An 18,684-nucleotide genomic window follows, 5' to 3' on the forward strand; every position below is an offset into this window, starting at 1 on the left:
TGGTTCTGTTTGGTATATCATATACATGCGGCTGCTGTAATTATTTAAAAAAAAACTCCAGTAGTCACCTATTGCCCCTGTTGGATATCTTTGTTATTTCTGATATACCAAATAGCAGCTGTTCATATGGGCTAGGCCACAGTTCATAATCCCCAACCGTGGTAACTGTCGCTTACAAGAAGGGCAGATGACCATTGGGGCTTATTTATAAACACTGGGTAATTTTGCTCCTGGGTAGTAACCCATAGCAACCAAACAAACAATGATTAGCTTTTTTTCAGCCAGCTGAAAGTTGAGAATGTTTTATGGCAGTGTTCCCCAACCAGTGGCTCATGAGCAACATTTTGCTCCCCAACCCCTTGGATGTTGCTCCCAGTGGTCTCAAAGTAGGTGCTTATTTTTGAATTTCTGGTGAGGAAACAAGTTTTGGTTGCATTAAAACCAGGTATAATGACAAACAGAGCCTCCTGTAGGCTGCCAGTCCACAAAAGGGCTATTAAGTAGCCAATTAAAGCTCTTATTGCTACTCCGAGGAACCTTTTTCATGTTTGTGTTGCTCCCCAACACACTTTCCATTTAAATGTGGCTCACGTGTATAAAAGGTTGGGGATCCCTGTTTTATGGTTTACAGTCTCCAGTATGACTGAAAATAGCCAGTTTGTCCAGTATGTATGCACAAATTAATAGGACTGGACAATTAAAGTTCTCTTTGAATGGATTTTATTAGATTTACCAATAAAACCCTCTGTAACCATAAACCACGCTTCCAGATCGTTAGGTTAAACGGCTAAAAGATCTGTGGAATTTGGCCACTGTGACCACAATTGTGGTTCAACCAGCTGGACAAGCGTGTAGTGCAGTGTCCTCTCAGATCTCTTATATCTTAGTTCAGTAGCAGCTCATATAACAGAGGCTTAAATATAATTTCTTTCTTGTAGAATTGTTTGCACTCTGTCTGCCAGCAATGCTGAAGAGTCTGGGCCTGTAGAGGTTTATGTGGACGCACTGCAACCAGGGGTTTCAGTAGAGCATTTCACTTACCAGGTGTGTACAGTGGCAAATGGCTGCCTTGTGGCCTGCACTTGGCCATTATTGACTCTTTGTTTATTAACTAGAAAAATCTTCGTTACAATTCCTACTCCCAACAGGATCCTGTGCTGCAATCACTGCATCCCCTGCAAGGGCCCATAGCTGGTGGAACGCTGATAACCATCACTGGTTCCAAGCTCTTAACAGGAGATCTGATTAACATTACCGTGGGAGATATTCCCTGTAAAATGTAAGTAGGTGAATTTTTTAGTCAGGTCTTAAAATGTATTACAGTATTTTCAAACCACCAAAAACGTATACAGTACAATTCAGGCCAGAAATGCAACTTGACTCAGAGGGGACCCACAAACATATCACGTAGTGGCCTAACAAATCTTTTAAAAGAAGGACTTCAGAGTCCTGAATGCCACCCCTGTTTTATTCATAAGCCATTCTTAGAATCTTGTCAGTAAAACTCTTCCCTCTAGAAATTCCTTCTTTATGGCCAAGTCCTCTACTTATGGAGACTGATAACTCAAATTTTATTGATTTCATTTTGTTCCTCTTTGTCACTGTCAGTTGTTGGCTGCAATGTTTTTCTTTTTTTCGTCCCCCTTTCTAGACCAAATGGTGGAGTAGCAGAAGGGGAGATACACTGTGTCACAGGTGCCAGTTCAGTCCTAGAGGAGCTGCCAGTTAGTGTGTTTTATGGAAGTGCAAAACGAATCTTGGAAGACACAAAATACAGCTATACAGAGAACCCAACCATCTCATTGGTGTACCCCTCTAGATGCTTCTATGGGTAGGAGAACAGGAGATGAGGATTTGAACCAATGGCCTTTTTAGCAAAGCTCACATCTTAACTTCCCTTTCTTTTTTCTTAGAGGTGGGCGAGTTATCTGGGTGGAAGGTACAAACTTGGATGTGGTGAAGACCCCAGTCATGACTGTCTTGGCCAAGCTATCTTCCAAAGAGCTTGGAGAGGACGATGGTAGTGCTAGAAGGAAAAGGAGAAAGAGGTGGGGGAGGAGAGCACTAGATCATGAAGGCATAAAAGAGGTTGGTTATGTTGTTGACAAGTGCCTATTACATGTCTTCATGCTGCATTGTAAATAAAAATTGTTGGCTCAGATGTAGGATGTTAGAGCAGTTATACACCTGAATTGTACCAACCCTATGGCTCATCAGGTTTCATGGCATGTTGCTACTAGTCATTATTTCTTATTGATGTCCCTTGCATGGTGTAATGCTTACATATATCTGCATATGCTACAAATCATTGGATGAAGTGATGTCCAGATGTCATAGGATGAAATGGTGTCCAGATAGAGCCAGACCTTTCAAGTTAACAACAGCCTTTGGTTATAATATCAACTCATATTTGTGTATAATCCATCTCAACTCATTCTTTTGTCCCTTTTCAGTTTAGTGGGCCATGCTCCCTCAATTCCTCCTCACTTCTGAAGTGTTTCTCCCCAAGCATCAGTGAAACTTTTGAACTTGTGGATGTGCTGTTTATCCTGGACAACTTAAGGATACCATTCAGTAGCACTAGGGAGAACTTTACTTATATCAAAAACCCAACATTCAAACCTTTGAACAGAGAAAGTCCAAGCAAACCATATAATCTGAAACCTGGGAACGTTCTTGATATTGAGGTATAAATTCTTGCCGGTTATCTGTTTCTTTAATTTGTCTATCCTAAACTAAAGGTGGCCATACACGAGCAGATCCGCTCGCTTGGCGATGTCGCCAAGCGAGCGGATCTTCCCCCGATATCCCCACCTACGGGTGGGCGATATCGGGGAGCATTTAGGTAAAAAAAAAATAATAATATTATGTGGGCGGCAATGGGGCAGTCGGATCGGGGACCGCATCAACGAGCCGATGCGGTCCCCGATCCGACCGGATTTTCTAACCTGGCCGATCGAGATCTGGCCAATTTCAGGCCAGATATCGGTCGGCCAGGCCGCTCTGCTCTCCCCATACACGGGCCGATTAGCTGCCGAATCGGTCCAAGGGACCGATATCGGCAGCTATAGTCGGCCCGTGTATGGGGACCTTTACTGTACTTTCTTGTTTTACCAGTTTTTTTTCCTATGGTTTCCACCAACTTAAACCATTTTACTTTCATTGTTAGGGGGAAGGACTAGATTATGGGATTAGTAAACAAGAAGTTGGTGCAACAATAGGAAATGGCATCTGTATTGTAAAAACTCTGACCCACAATCATCTGTATTGCGAGCCTCCACCCGAATCACCACAACCATTGGACTTGAGCACATCTCTGCCTGAGTTTGTGGTAAGTTCTTGGATGAACAGGGGTGATTGTTGGTGACTTTGTCGAGTCAGAGTCCAAAGTATTTTTTATTGTTTTTTCATCAGGTGCATATGGGAAACCTTCAATTCAATCTTGGACAAGTGAAATATGATGTAGATGGACAAACTGCTTTTCCTAAGGAAGCCAAAATTGGATTGGCAGTTGTAGCCACTCTTCTTGTCCCTATTGTGCTAATAATCATTTATATGTACAGGTAAGTTGACACATCTGGTGAAAACCTTGTTGGTGAAAAAGGTATTTCTCTTAGGGCTGATGGGAAAAAAATGTTGTGTATTGTGTAGTCACCTTTACCCCTTGGTAATATTTCCAGAAGGCAAAGTAAGATGGCCATGAGAGACTACAAGAAAGTCCTTGTCCAACTTGAGAACCTGGAGACCCGTGTAGGAGATCAGTGTCGAAAGGAATTTACTGGTATATGCCTGCTTACTTCAGTTTCATTTTCTTTGTCTGTTTGTCTTTAGAAATGTTTATTCCTTGTGACTGCCTATCATGGTGTCGCTCGCTCTTCTTTCAGATTTAATGACTGAAATGATGGATCTCAGCAGTGAACTTGAAGGTTCTGGAATTCCCTTTCTGGATTATAAAACATATGTTGAAAGGATCTTCTTCCCTGTAAACATTGATTCCCCAATCCCAAAAAGCTTGGATGTTCCAGCAGGGAGAAGGAGCACTGTAGAACAAGGCCTTACACAGCTGTCCAACCTCCTCAATAACAAGCTTTTCCTTACCAAGGTACAAGAGTACTACCAGTTCACTGTTTGGATGTGGACATATGTTTTCTTCAACCTTTTTTTCCCACTTTCAGGGCCGGTCCTAGGCCGATTACACCTATTGCGCCCAATCGGGCCCTGCGCCAATTGGGGCCCCGCGCTCCATTGAAAAAGAGTAGCTTTAACTCCCCCCTCTCTCCCTCCCTTCCACCCGCACGGACTTCTAGTTACTTTTACCTCTTATCTCATCAACACGAGAAGAGAACTCCTTCACAGGGGGGCTGTGCTGCAATGCGATTGGACACAGGGCATGAACTTTGAACCTCTGCGCTCACTGTGCTAAGGCAGACATGCAGGCACAGCCCCCTGTGAAGGAGTTCTTCTCTCGTGTTGATGAAATAACATTTTTTTTTTTTTTTAAATAACTCAGAGGGGAATAAATGAGCCCCGGAGCTTAAATGTCTGTGGGTGTAAGGGAGGGGGGAGTGAAATCCTCTCAAGGCAACTTCCACGATTTTCTTGAAATCGCGGCGCCGCGTATGCCATCCCACCGACGATTTACATTTTCGCTGGTGGGATGGCATTTCGGGGAGATTAGTCGCCTGTGACAAGGGAGATTTGTCACGGGCGGCTAATCTCCCCGTGTGCCAGAGCCCTCGGTGCAGTGCGGGGCCCCTTATTTGGCATTTTCATCTGATGGATGGATCTATAAGTGGGTAAGGACAATGGCACATGTAGCACCATTTCTACCTTAACTGCAGGAAAATGGGGGAGTAGGAATTTTCCAGTGATTATGCTATATTGCTGCTTATAGTGCCTTGTATGAGCCATTTCTCATTCTCCTTGATTAAAAGCAGCACAATTCAGCAGGAACAGCCCCCTAAGTTTGCTCATAGTCTGTACAGAGAGATACCATAAAACTATGGCAGCATAGGGATTCCCCTGTACTAAGCACAATTCAGCAGGAACAGCCCCCTAAGTTTGCTCCATATGACAGCCACATGAACGCTGCTCAGTGCTGCTCTGTTCTGCTAGTGTTGGGTGAGTCTGGGAATGGGAGTACACTGAAGGGCAAATTGCATTCTTTCCATGGGCATGGCAAAAAAAAAAACTTTGCAGCGCTACGCACGCCAAACGTTTTTGTACCTATTTAAACTTTTAAAATGTTGGGAGTTGTGCCTGTATTAAGCACAATTCAGCATGAACAGCCTGAAAAACTATAAAACTATGGCAACATAGGGAATCCTCTGCACTAAGCATAATTCACAATGTACTAAGGAGGCCCCACAAAAATAGTTCCAATTGGGCCCTGCAGTTGGTAAGACCGGCCGTGCCCACTTGTGTAAATAAAAGGATTATAGGCTTGGGTTTTTGGTAAGCTCTCTTTTGGTAAGTCACCTGCCCAATCTCTGTGCATCAATTATCTTCACCTTAAACTGCAAGTGTCGCCCACATTTCAACCCGGACACTGCTAACGCAGGTCCTAAGTACCCAAATCACTCTGCCGACATAATTTACTAATGAGTGCTATGCTCAAAAATTCCACGCCTAGGCCTAGACACAATTTGAGAGGGAGTGATCTTACGGGTTAGGGAGAGACAGGACTGCAAAAAAAGGAGCAAGTGGCATGGGTGATCAGGGGGGTGATGGTGCACACAAGAGCAATGTAGTGTTAACAAGCAGAATTGTGGAGAAGTGGTAGTCAGTGCCAGGCCAAGTAGGATCAACTACTGCTTGTCATAGATCTGATTAATTTGTCTTTTGTATAGATGTAAATTTCATAGATATAGAATACATTATCACTTGTTTCCTATAAAAACACTGTATTGTGGGCAAATTATGCCTGTTTGCTTTTTGCCTCTGACTCTGGCATTGTTTTTTGTTAGCTAATAGAAACCCTAGATGCCCAGCTCACACTTTCCCAGCGGGACCGATGCCATGCTGCTTCTCTGCTCACTGTGGCGCTGCACGGAAAATTGGAGTATCTTACAGATGTCATGAAAACGCTGCTGGCTAATCTGATAGACCAGTGTGTGGCCAAGAACCCAAAGCTCTTGTTTCGCAGGTTAGTATATCAAATCAATTATACTCTGATTATAGAATACGTTGTACATGGCAGACTTGTATGAGTAGAGATTTTTATTTGACCCCTCACTGATTTTGTAAGTTTGTCCAATGACAAAGAAATGAAAAGTCTCAGAACAGTATCATTTCAATGGTAGGTTTATTTTAACAGTGGCAGATAGCACATCAAAAGGAAAATCGAAAAAATAACTTTAAATAAAAGATAGCAACTGATTTGCATTTCATTGAGTGAAATAAGTTTTTGAACCCCTACCAACCATTAAGAGTTCTGGCTCCCACAGAGTGGTTAGACACTTCTACTCAATTAGTCAACCTCATTAAGGACACCTGTCTTAACTAGTCACCTGTATAAAAGACACCTGTCCACAGAATCATCAAATAATTATTTCCTCCACTGTACGTACGTACGTACATACATACATACATACATACATACATACATACATACATACATACACATATATATATATATATATATATATATATCTCAAAGTAAGGAGTCACTGGCACTCACGTGAAGATTCACAAAAAGATGCCTGGGTGCAGCAATCAAAACCAGGGAAACATCGATGAAAAGGAAGCCGCTCTCACAGGACTTATGTTCAAAAACGTATGTAGTTTATTCAACTGGTGAACTGACGTTTCGGCTGAACCTCAGCCTTTCTCAAAGTTGACTTTGAGAAAGGCTGAGGTTCAGCCGAAACGTCAGTTCACCAGTTGAATAAACTACATACGTTTTTGAACATAAGTCCTGTGAGAGCGGCTTCCTTTTCATCGATATATATATATATATATATATATATATATATATATATATATACTTGTTTTATGTTTTTCTTGAACTTATTGTGTGTGTGTGTGTGTGTGTGTGTGTGTGTGTGTATGTATATATACATATACACACACATATATATATATATATATATTTAAAAATGAAGAATATAGTGCTGTACACACAGGGACTTAAAAAAGAACAAAAAATCTTTATTAATCCAAATCCATTTTTTGTTCTTTTTTAAGTCCCTCTGTGTGCGGCACTCTGTTCTTCATTTACATACAATTTCTGGCCTTTCTTTTATATAATTTTTTTTTTTTTTTCAGGACAGAGACTATAGTTGAGAAACTTCTAACCAACTGGATGTCTATCTGTCTCCAGACAGACCTGCGGGTGAGTTTGTATGAACTTCTCCCACTTTTTTCCAGCTACATAGTTAGAAGAAGAACATATTGTAACAGTCAGAGATGTCCATGCATGCTTAAAGTTGCCCGTATGCATGAAGCAAAGCGGGATTTGTTCCAAATGAGACCTCTATTCTCTTTGTGCATGTTCGTATAGTTTCTGCAACAAAATGATCCAGCAGCTGTGATTTTGGAAATATGAGCCTGTTTACTGAAAACACATGGGCAGCCAACCTGAGTAAGTAATTGTAGTAGGAGCTTTACACTTTTTAAACTGTTTTTTTTTTTTGTTTGTTTGTTTTTTACAGGAAGCAGCTGCAGAGCCTCTGTACATGTTATATTGTGCCATTAAGTACCAAGTGGATAAAGGTCCAGTGGATGCAGTGACGGGCAAGGCAAAGCGTACCCTAAATGACTGTCACTTGTTACGGGAGGACATAGACTACCACCCCATGACGCTTACGGTGATAGTGAAGAGTGGGCGAGAGACCCACCATGTGCCTGTGAGAGTGCTTGATACAGACACAATCACCCAGGTCAAACAAAAGATCCTGAACCAAGTGTACAAAGGAACCCCATTTTCACAGAGGCCGGCAGCTACCACTCTAGACTTAGGTATGGAAACCTCTCATGACTACCATGACTCCAGCTTTTTTTGGTTATTTAAAAGTCAATTCAAAAGTCAATGTCAAGCTTCAGTAGGTCATGTGACCCATAATCTTTTCAAATGATTGTATTTTGATGTTATTTAGAGTTTATCACTAGGGTAGGATGTGACAACTTCAAAGTAGTGTTTTAGGTAATGGTAACATTTAAGCAATGTTACCATTAAAAAATATAGCCTGTTTAATAAATACACACCCTAATTATATATATTCGTATTACATTTTAGCAAAACCCTCAGCTGAGAAAGTGATTTCAATCTTTCAATGGTAATCGCCAATATTTAAGGCTGTCGACTGTTCTCCTGTATTTTTTGCCTCCACCATTGTCTGTCTCTGCCCTACACGAAACCAACCAAATTAGTCATGCATAGCCTGTAATATATATCCTTGCTAACAGTGCTTTGTAAGGTTTTACTGTGCTTAGTCACATGATTTTTTAAAACTGCCCTTTGTATTTTAAAAAAAAATGATATACCACTTCCACAAAAGTCAGCTCTGAGTTCCATAATTTGTAAAAAAAAAAAACTTTCAACCTGATGCTTTGTCATGGTCCTGTGACTTTTTAACGTGACTTCTAATATTCTTAAAGGGACCTGTCACCAAAAATAAAAAGCTGTATAATAAGAGTCATTTTCAAATTAAACACAAAAACCCAAATTCTTTTTTTTATAATTAAAACATCCATACCTTAAATGTAATTTAAAAATCTCAGCAGTCAGTCATATAAAATAAAAAAATAAAGATATACATACATATACTGCCTGCCTCACCTCTATGCCTTAGACAGATAATTACTCTTACTTTCCATTCTGCCCTTCTCCGCTCCTTACATTCCCCCTCCCTCCTCATCATCTATGTATCCTGTGCATGAGTATGTGCATCAGGCCCCCCATTCTGGTGCAGAAACAAGATTTTGGCATGATGCAAAGCTTGTCTTAAAGGAAAAGTAAGGCTGATGCCACACGCGGCGTAGGGATGATTTTTTCGGCAAGCGGAAAAACGCTTGCCGAAAAATCAGCCCTACGCCTGCTACTTGTGCCTGCACCTGAATGAATGGGATACGCTCGGGTGCAGGCACATGTAGCCGATATACGCATGAAAACGCGAGAGAATGCAAAAATCAGCCCTACGCCTCGTGTGGCATTAGCCTAACACTAAAAATTAACTAACTAAAAAATCTATTCTACCCTCCCCCAATAATTGCCCTATCCTGAAAACCAATTTTTTCATACGTCCTGGGGGACACAGGAACCATGGGGTTAAATCCCCTCCCATCAGGAGGCAGGACACTTTTACAGAGCTGAATCCTCCTCCCTATATAATGCCCTTCTCCCACCAGGAACTCAGTTTTTAATGTGTCCTCGCAAAATCAGACGCAAGGTACTACAAGCTGTAGTATCGTAAAAAAGTTGCTTTAGTAATACCTGAGTTATCTGTTTTCTCCCTCCCTGTTAGGGGACTCTTTGGTATGTCCCCATGGTTCCTGTGTCCCCCACCCCCAGGACGTATGAGAGAAAGGGATTTCTTTACTTACCGTAAAATCCTTTTCTCTCTAGTCCTATGGGGGACACAGGACCTCCCTTCCCAGAAAACAAGGGAGATGATCTTGTTCTTCTCAGCCAAGTTTAATATGGTTATGTTATGGTTAGCATTTTGCTCAGTTCTTGTTATATAACTGAGTTCCTGGTGGGAGAAGGGCATTATATAGGGAGGAGGATTCAGCTCTGTAAAAGTGTCCTGCCTCCTGATGGGAGGGGATTTAACCCCATGGTTCCTGTGTCCCCCATAGGACTAGAGAGAAAAGGATTTTACGGTAAGTAAAGAAATCCCTTTTTTAGTGTTACTTTTCCTTTAATAAGACTTCACAAAATGGCACCTGTCCGTTTGATGTGATTGTGTAATTTAAAATCTAATGGAACAGGATTAATATAATTTATGTAACGTAAGTAAAGTTTGTTTTGCATGACAAAGCCCGTAAATAAGAATTTGGAATTATTTGAGTGAAAGATCACATTCCCTTGTTTTCTACAGAGTGGCGTTCTGGAAACGCTGGCCATTTGACTTTGTCTGACGAGGACCTGACATCGTTAATTCAGGATCAGTGGAAGAGGTTGAACACACTGCACCATTACAAAGTGAGATTGTGGACTGACTTTATTTGAAAGCAGCAGTGATACTTCTGCCTGAGCCTCACGTAGGTTCTTTCTTCCTTTCAGGTTCCTGATAATGCAACAGTGGCTCTCATTCCAAGGTTGCACAATAACCAGTGTGAGACTCCAAGCAACAGTTTCATTGGTGGAGAAAGTGAGTCCTTGCTTGCATTAAGTCTCCTGTCCATTGCCACGATCTTTTTTACTATTTACCGTTGGGTACTAGCCTCTTTTCCCATGCCCACAGTAGCAGAGGGTCAAAACATTATCCTTCCTGCCATCCTAAGTGATACTATTCTGTCTGTGTATCTTACAGAGACTCCAATGTTGGAAGATGGAGACGAAGGGGGTATTAGAACCTGGCACCTTGTGAAACCTGTGGAGGAACCAGAGGTTTTCAAGAATCGCAAAAGTAGCCTGCGAGAGCGAGAACGTGCCAAGGCGATACCAGAAATCTTCTTGACCCGGCTACTGTCTATGAAGGTGAGGCAGAGGAAACTGTAATCATTTCTGGTATACTTGTGCCATACTGTATTCCGAAAGAAAGACAATGACGACTCATCATGGCAAATCTTTGGCAATATCGCCATCAGTATCCCTTATGGTTGCTTAACCCCTGCATCCCTTGCCACCCACAGGGCACACTTCAGAAGTTTGTGGATGATGCATTCCAGGTGATGTTGGGAGTTAACCGACAGGTGCCTATTGCTATCAAGTATTTCTTTGATTTTCTTGATGAGATGGCAGAGAAGCATGAGATCACTGATGCAGAGACTGTACACATCTGGAAGACTAACAGGTGAATGCGTGCTACTAGAAAGTATGTAGAGCAGATTTCCTAGGATCATCAAAGCTTTGATTGTAGGTCCTTATCCAAGATGCTAACAGCTGGTTTTCCGGTGATGTGGTGAGATATCTTGCGGTCTATCTGTCTTGCTCCCTGCCTGGCTATTAAAATTTATTGGGTATATTAACTAGTTTTGTATGATATTCCCACTTAAGGGCTCTGGCACACGAGGAGATTTGTTGCCGGCGATTTATAAAAGAGAGATTTGGCGACAAGACGAACGACAAGACGCCAATGCTAAACCAATGGAAATCGCCAGCGTCAAAACATACGAGGCTACTTCAAGTCGCCTGCTGTTTCAAAACACACACAGACCCTTTTCTGAGCGACTTGAGTAAACATGTGGGAGGGGTAACTGTTGAGTGGTACCATGGGTAGCAGATCGCCTGGAGCTCGACTCGCATGAAATCTCTTCGTGTGTATTGTCGTGGCGACTTGTCGCCAAAGCGCCGGGGGAAAAAACGCAGGCGACAAATCTCCTCGTGTGCCAGAGCCCTAAAGGAGAAGGAAAGGCGTTTTGGCATTTTATTGCAAACAGATTAGTCACAATAGTGCAAGCTAGAACTATATTTATTCTGCAGAATGCTTTAACATACCTGAGTAAACAGCCATTGAAGCTCCCTCTGTTTAAAATATCAGCTGGCATTTTAGCTTGGTCTCAGTAACTTCTGTGCTGCAGCTTTGGCTGCTGGTAGCTCAGATTAGAGCGAAGATGGGAGGGGGAGAGAGGAGCAAACTGAGAAGACTGGTGCCATGCCCTGAAGGATTTTTCTGAGAGCAGGAAGTCTGACACTGAAGATCACGTATACATAATAAAAAGGAAACAAATGTGGTGTTTCTTTTCACTGAGAGCAGCAGTTCTGTAAGTGTATATGGCTGTATTTACATAGACCTTTCTGATAAAGCTTTTACCTTTACCTTTCCTTCTCCTTTAAATGGTTGCGTTAAGGTGGCCATACACGTTACAATTACAATCTTTCCTGCAGGAAAGATCGTTCATACCCTCCACTAACATTCAGGGCTGAGTCGTTGGATGAGAAAGAAACAATAGGAATTCTACCCCAATGTGACAATTCAGACCTAAATGCATACCTTTGAACCTGATCGTCGAGATGGCCGATATACAAGGCTTTTGCAGTGTCAGTCACCTCGTCAGTCCACCATACACACACTGAATATCGCACAAAACCTTGTTTCATGCGATAATAACGCATGTTAACCAACCAGCAGTTACCAGCTTTACTGGTTAATTAAATAAAGCATCTAATTGGTGATTTTGGATCACAGGGTATGGGTTTTATTCAGACTCTAAAACACCTTAATTTTTTTTTTCTTTTCCCTTCCTTATTTCAGCCTCATGTTACGGTTTTGGGTACTAATTCTGAAAAACCCTCAGATGGTGTTCGATGTTGAGGTATCGGAGAATGTGGATTCCATCCTGGCCGTCATAGCTCAGACTTTCATTGACTCCTGCACCATCTCTGAGCACAAAGTGGGGAGGGTGAGTAAGGCTGTAATGTATTTGGGTGTGTTGGGGGGGGGGGGGCATGATGTTAAGCAAACGAAGTACCATTTGTAACATTCCTTTTCTCTGCAGGACTCTCCTGTCAACAAACTTCTATATGCAAGGGAAATCCCACGATATAAACAACTGGTTGAAAAGTAAGTGTATCCTAATAAGCGGGATCAGTCATTTTTATGATCTTAACCCTGAATTTTAATGCTCTGATTATCTATAGGTAGATGCTGGTTCTGACTACTGCTGACATATAAACACTGACAGCAATGAATGAATGCTTACACCACAGTAGAGCACATCTAAGAAAATATTCATAGAAAGACCTAGCTACATAACATGAATGTGGGAAATGCAAAAGCAGTGCTTATCAGCTACAATTTAGAACAGTCATCTCTTGTTCAGTACTCTGAATCCAAACATATTTGAGAGGATTGTAATTTTTTTTTTGTAAATCTTTTTTCTAGCTACTATGCTGACATCAAAAAGACAGCTGCTGCCAGCTACCAAGAAATGAATTCCTTCCTTACAGAGCAGTCAGGGGTAAGTGGGGCTGCTCATCATTTAAGTATTATTATCCTTTATTTATTTTGTGTCAACATATCCCTCAGTGCTTTATAGTAATTATACATCACTCCCATCAGCACCTGCACTGGAGCTTACAATCTAAGGTCCCTATCACATTCACACACATTAGGGGCAGTTTTATCAGCAGCCAATTAAACTGCCTGTATTTGGAGTGTGGGAGAGGACACTTGAGTACCCAGAGAAAACCCACAGAGGCACAGGGAGAACATACTAACTCCATGCAGATCCTACATACATTTGCCAAAGATAAAATTCCTCATTTGGGCAATGAAAGGAAACTGTTGAAGGATGCCAAGTTGTTAGGTAACCCCTGGTGATTATGGTTAGATCCTACCCCAGGCTGGGCCTTATTTTCTTGTCCACCCTTAACCAGCCAGTGTCCCAGGCACCTCCTTTGCTTAAGGGGGCACAGGGAATGCCCGGGACTAGGAACAATGTGGCAGAGCAGCATATACTTAAGTTATATTTTGTAACTAGATGGCTATGTCCTATTAACCTATAAAGCATACCTCGAGGGAGGGCAACCACCACTAGTATGTATAGATAGCTCCATATTCTAGATTGGGGCCTTACCATCGCTCTGTAAAGTGGAAGAATGACCCCTTCCTCTTGCGAATCAATGCCCAGTACAGAACCCTGAGGGAACCTTACTTCAAGTAGAGAATGTACCATTAACAACCACCCACTGTACCTGATTCTGTAGCCAGTTTCCTATCCATGTGTAAACGACTTCACTAAGACCAATAGACCTTAGTTTAGAAAGCAGTCGTTTGTGGGGAACGGTATAAATGCTTTGGCAAAATCCAAATAGATTACATTGACTGCACCCCCACTGTCCAGCTTCTTACCTCATCTTAGGAAGCAATTAAATTGGTCTGACATGACCTGTCCTTCATAAGGCCATGCTGATTACTGCTCTTAATGCAATGGTGTATTCCATCTGGCCCTGGTACCTTGTTCACATTCATTTTGAGCAAACCTTTATGTACCATATGCTACGTCGACCACTGACTAGTTTGAGCTGTTAACAGTGCAGCTATTGGGTGGGTCTTGGCACTCTGGCTCCTCTACTGTATACACTAAAAAATGAACTGGTTTAGCACATCTGGCTTTTCTGTATCTGTTATAACCATATTGTTACCATAATTCAATGGAGCCACACACTCAACCTGCATCTTTTTGCTATTAATATACTTAAAAAACTTTTTGGGGTTAGTTTTAGCCTCTGCTGCAATGCAGCTTCTGCCCCCTCTGACTTGTATTTCTTAAATGCATACTTTACTTCTGATTTAAGTCACTTAGGATGGTTCTAAACGTTTCTACATTTACTACTTAAGGGAATAAATTGAGAACAGTAATGATTTCATATAATTTTAAATTACAACCATTTCTGTTCTGTGTTTTCAGCCGAAAACATAATGCCCCATACATAATTCTCTGAAGCACTGCCCTTAAGGAGCTAAAATTTGCTTTGCCAAAATTCAGGGTCTTTGTTGTCCTAGTGTATATTTGTTTTTTGCACCAAACTTATTGCATTTCTGACAATAAAGCAGGATAACACTGCTGTGAGTGCCAGTGCGTGCGTGTTCCCCATTAGTAATTGGCTGCATTTCTTTATCTGCCCAGGTTCATTCAACCGAACTCAACTCCCTGGTTGCTTTGCAAGAGCTTTATAACTACATCAACAAGTACTATGATCAGGTAGGTGGCTTAATGGTTCATTTACAATAAATGGGGTTCAAAGGTCTGGCCATAACAACAATTTGCCAAACTCCTGGTGTTTTACCACCATGTTCAAAGATACCATACCAAAGAGAAACTAATTTGGTGTTTTTAGCATAAAATATAACTTTTATTTCATTAAGTTAAAAAGAGAATCACTTTCTCATTAAAAAGGGACCCAAATAGAAACTGAGAGAAACACCAAATTAGTTTCTCTTTGGTATGGCTTAATGGTTCCCCCTGTCCAAGGAGATGGAAAGGGAGGAATGTATCAAAGTAACAAATCCTCTTTACTCATTAACAGATTAGTTCAGCCCTGGAGGAAGATCCTAATGGGCAGAAGATGCAACTGGCTTACCGCCTTCAGCAGATCTCGGCTCTGGTAGAAAACAAAGTAACTGATCTGTGATGCTCTGCGGATACACTTGATGGACCCACTGTTGTATACTCAAATCCACATGCGTGGAGGAGAACCAAGAGAGATCACGGACTATGGGCTCCATCACCTAATCAGATGTAGTTCCACAATGTGTTTGGGGTTTTCCCATCTCAAGCCATACCTAGAGACTGCTCACTGCAGCATATTATGCTTTTGGGAGGTTTGGCACCTTCTATTGTTGGAATTTGGGACACAGCACTTAGTCGAATAAGTTTGCGCAACCTTTCCCCCCTCCCAGAACTGTTCGCTCTTATTGGCTGTTCGGCCACTGGAAGTTTATAAGTGCCTTAATGTAACAGACAAGCTGTTTTAACCTGATGTGCTTCTGTCTGTACTGTATTTGTCAAATCACATGGTGAGACTGCATTTTAGGCGTGTGTACAGTCCCAGTGATATTGTTAATGATTCTTTCTGTTTTTATGTTGTACATTGCTTATTTGAGAACTCTCTGCTGTGGCTGGCTGTGCCAGTTGGGAAGGAGCGGATGCAGCGCTTTATCTTTTAGAAAGAGGAATTGAAATAAACTGGGAGTGGCAGTGATCTGCTGAGTACAAGGGTGCATGTGGTGTACATGGAATTTCTGTTTATTGTGCCCAGTTGCTGCTTGGATTGCTGTCTCAAGGTGCCAAGACTGTACAGTATGTGAACAAAAGGATGCTCACAATAGAGATAATGCAGCTGTCTGTCCAGACAGCCATGTATAGCTTTTCCTAAATTATGCAAAAGCTGTAAATAAATGTATTTATTGTTCTTTTTACGCTCAGTGGTTTGCAAATAAAAAGTGATCTTTTTTGAAAAGAAATTGTATCCATGCTGTAATATATGCTATAATATAATAAGTAGGTGTGCTTATTAATCTAACAGTTGTTCTTTATGATATTGAAATAATGCCTATTTAGAAGTATGGCTGCCTAAACTTCTGTTTATTGTCTCCTACAATGTATCACCAGTGGCATGACTACTATGCAAAAAAGTTTTTAAAGAGGGCTGGTAAAGAGTAGCAAACCCTACACAGCAGTGGCGTAACTGCAGAGGAAGCAGATCCTGCAGCAGCAAAGGAGGGGCTAGTAAGGCCAAAATGAATGAGTAATTTCAATATATCTTGGTAGAATAGGTCAACTTACCAATGTTTTGGGGCCCTAGATTGAATTTGCTGTGGGACCCAATAGTACAGTGGATATAAAAAGTCTGCACACCCCTGGTAAAATATCAGGTTCCTGTAGTGTACAAAAATGAGACAAAGATAAATCATTTCAGAACTTTTTCCACCTTTAATGTGACCTATAAACTGTACCACTCAATTGAAAAACAAACTGAAATCTTTCAGGTGGAGGGAAGAAAACCAAAAAAAATAAAATAATATGGTTGCATAAGTGTGCACACCCTCTTCTAACTGGGCATATAGTATTGTACAGCGCTGCGGAACATGTTGGCGCTTTATAAATAAATGTTAATAATAATAATAATAGTCGTGTTCAGAATTAAGCAATCACATTCAAAATCATGTTAAATAGGAGTCGGTATACACCTGCCATCATTTAAAGTGCCTCTGATTAACCCCAAATAAAGTTCAGCTGCTCTAGTTGGTCTTTCCTGACATTTTTTTAGTCGCATCCCACAGCAAAAGCCACGGTCCCCAGAGAGCTTCCAAAGCATCAGAGGGATCTCAGGAGAAGGGTACAAAAGAATTTCTCCACTGTCTGCTTGGGGGACACAGGAACAGCGGGGTATAGCTGGTACCACTAGGAGGCAGGACACAACAATACAAAGAAGAACTAGCTCCTCCTCCGCTGGCTATACCCCCAGCAGGCGGAGCCCAGTTCAGTTTTAGTTGCGTCCTCAGGAGGTTAGGATGTGTGTTTTTTTATGTTGTTTCCTATGCTTTTTCGGTTGGTTAGATCCTGACACCAGGGGATGCTAAAGAACCCTACACTGAGTAGGATGTCTATTACTGGCACCCCCCAATGTGGGATTGTCTCCGGGGTCTCCTGTGCACTTGCACTGACCACCCAGCCCTGATCTCAATATCTCCTTCCTTTGAATTTGGCGCCTCTATCCATGGAAGTTTGCGACCGGAAGAGCTGTCCGGACCTCCTACACACGTGTCTGTACGCAGAGAGCTGCCATATCCAGCACACGGTTCCTACTTACACCGGATGGCTTCTACCAGCCTCTTAGTACTGGTGCCTTCTTCGTGCTGCCTTACACCGGGTTAGCTGCTGCCACTTCACAGCAGGCTCTACACAGCTCATATTGGGGCTGCCTATTAAGCTTCCAGACGCTCTCTCACATCCCTGCTTCACCCCTGCAGGTTGGTTCCCAGCGCAGTGCCTGTACCAAAATTAAAACTTTTTTCTTAAAAAAAAAAAAAAAAAAATCCTTTCTTGAGCGCTGCTTGCGCACGCTAACAGAATCCCTCATCATGTCTGAGGGCTCTTGCGACAGCCTCTTTACTAGAAGCGCCTCTTCAGCGCTAATCAAATTTTTAGCTTGTGCCAAATGTCGTAAATGTCTGCCCTCAGGCCACAAAGACCCTTTTTGCGCTCTGTGCAAGCCACCGGAACAGGGTCCGGATATCCCAGGACCTGCTCCTTCCCAGGTGAACCAGGCCCCCCCAGAGGAGCCCTCAGCCACCACTAGCGAGGCGCCACAAGCTGCACAACCCATTCCAGAGTGGGCATCCCACCTGGCCTCCAGGATTCCTAAGCTGGCTAACTCCTTAGACAAGCTACTCTTGCGGCTTGACCCAGAGCCTCCAAACGCAGAGCCCCCTCACCTTCTGATTCCAGGCTCCTCTCTCCTTCACCTCTCCAGTCCAGTCTGTCAGAGGGTGAACTGTCCCCCTCATCAGACCAGAAAGGAGAAGGATCGATTCCCTTATTGTGTCAGTACTGGAGACCCTCAATCTCCAGGAACCCGAAGCCCCTTCTGACTCGTCAAAAGCGATTTTTAAGCGCCATAGCAGGTCCTCTCCAGTTTTTCCTTCGCACCCTCAGCTTGATCACATTATACAACAGGAATGGGACAAGCTGGAAAGACGGTTTCAAGCCGCTTCTTGAGACAATATCCCTTCTCCACTGACCTAACTGAAAAGTGGTCTTCTCCGCCCTCATTTGACACCCCCGTGTCTCGACTGTCAAAGAACACAGCCTTTCCTGTCCCTGATGCCTCCTCCTTCCAGGATGCCATGGATAAGAAGTTAGAGGGGTTACTACGTTCCCAGTTCGCTGCATCAGGCACTGCCCTTCGCCCCATCCTGGCCACGGCCTGGGTCAGCCGAGCAGTGCAGACATGGTCAGACTCGCTCTTGCAGGCAATCCTCTCTGGGGCTCCACGTCAGGAGCTGTCTCAATGGGCCTCACAGATTAAGGAAGCTAATGAGTACATCTGCAAGGCATCACTTGACGCGGCTC

The 18,684-nt window shown here is 42.5% G+C and overlaps 1 protein-coding gene across 1 annotated transcript in view; it reads left to right on the forward strand.

Moving 5' to 3' along the window:
* Positions 1-16,073, forward strand: part of plxnb3 (plexin B3) — a 58,609-nt gene extending 42,536 nt beyond the window's left edge. Inside the window, exons 15-35 of the mRNA XM_002935494.3 lie at positions 939-1,044; positions 1,149-1,279; positions 1,652-1,831; positions 1,914-2,088; positions 2,454-2,687; positions 3,170-3,331; positions 3,415-3,563; positions 3,681-3,781; positions 3,885-4,102; positions 5,967-6,145; positions 7,267-7,333; positions 7,653-7,959; positions 10,041-10,144; positions 10,226-10,313; positions 10,476-10,642; positions 10,798-10,958; positions 12,360-12,507; positions 12,604-12,668; positions 12,990-13,065; positions 14,737-14,811; positions 15,137-16,073. Of these exons, the coding sequence (XP_002935540.2) occupies positions 939-1,044; positions 1,149-1,279; positions 1,652-1,831; positions 1,914-2,088; positions 2,454-2,687; positions 3,170-3,331; positions 3,415-3,563; positions 3,681-3,781; positions 3,885-4,102; positions 5,967-6,145; positions 7,267-7,333; positions 7,653-7,959; positions 10,041-10,144; positions 10,226-10,313; positions 10,476-10,642; positions 10,798-10,958; positions 12,360-12,507; positions 12,604-12,668; positions 12,990-13,065; positions 14,737-14,811; positions 15,137-15,241 (2,998 nt within the window). The 3' untranslated portion in view covers positions 15,242-16,073. The remainder of the gene's footprint in view (positions 1-938; positions 1,045-1,148; positions 1,280-1,651; positions 1,832-1,913; positions 2,089-2,453; positions 2,688-3,169; positions 3,332-3,414; positions 3,564-3,680; positions 3,782-3,884; positions 4,103-5,966; positions 6,146-7,266; positions 7,334-7,652; positions 7,960-10,040; positions 10,145-10,225; positions 10,314-10,475; positions 10,643-10,797; positions 10,959-12,359; positions 12,508-12,603; positions 12,669-12,989; positions 13,066-14,736; positions 14,812-15,136) is intronic.
* Positions 16,074-18,684: the final 2,611 nt, after the last annotated feature.

The sequence above is a fragment of the Xenopus tropicalis genome, chromosome 8, assembly GCF_000004195.4.
Source record: "Xenopus tropicalis strain Nigerian chromosome 8, UCB_Xtro_10.0, whole genome shotgun sequence".
Lineage (NCBI taxonomy): Eukaryota > Metazoa > Chordata > Amphibia > Anura > Pipidae > Xenopus > Xenopus tropicalis.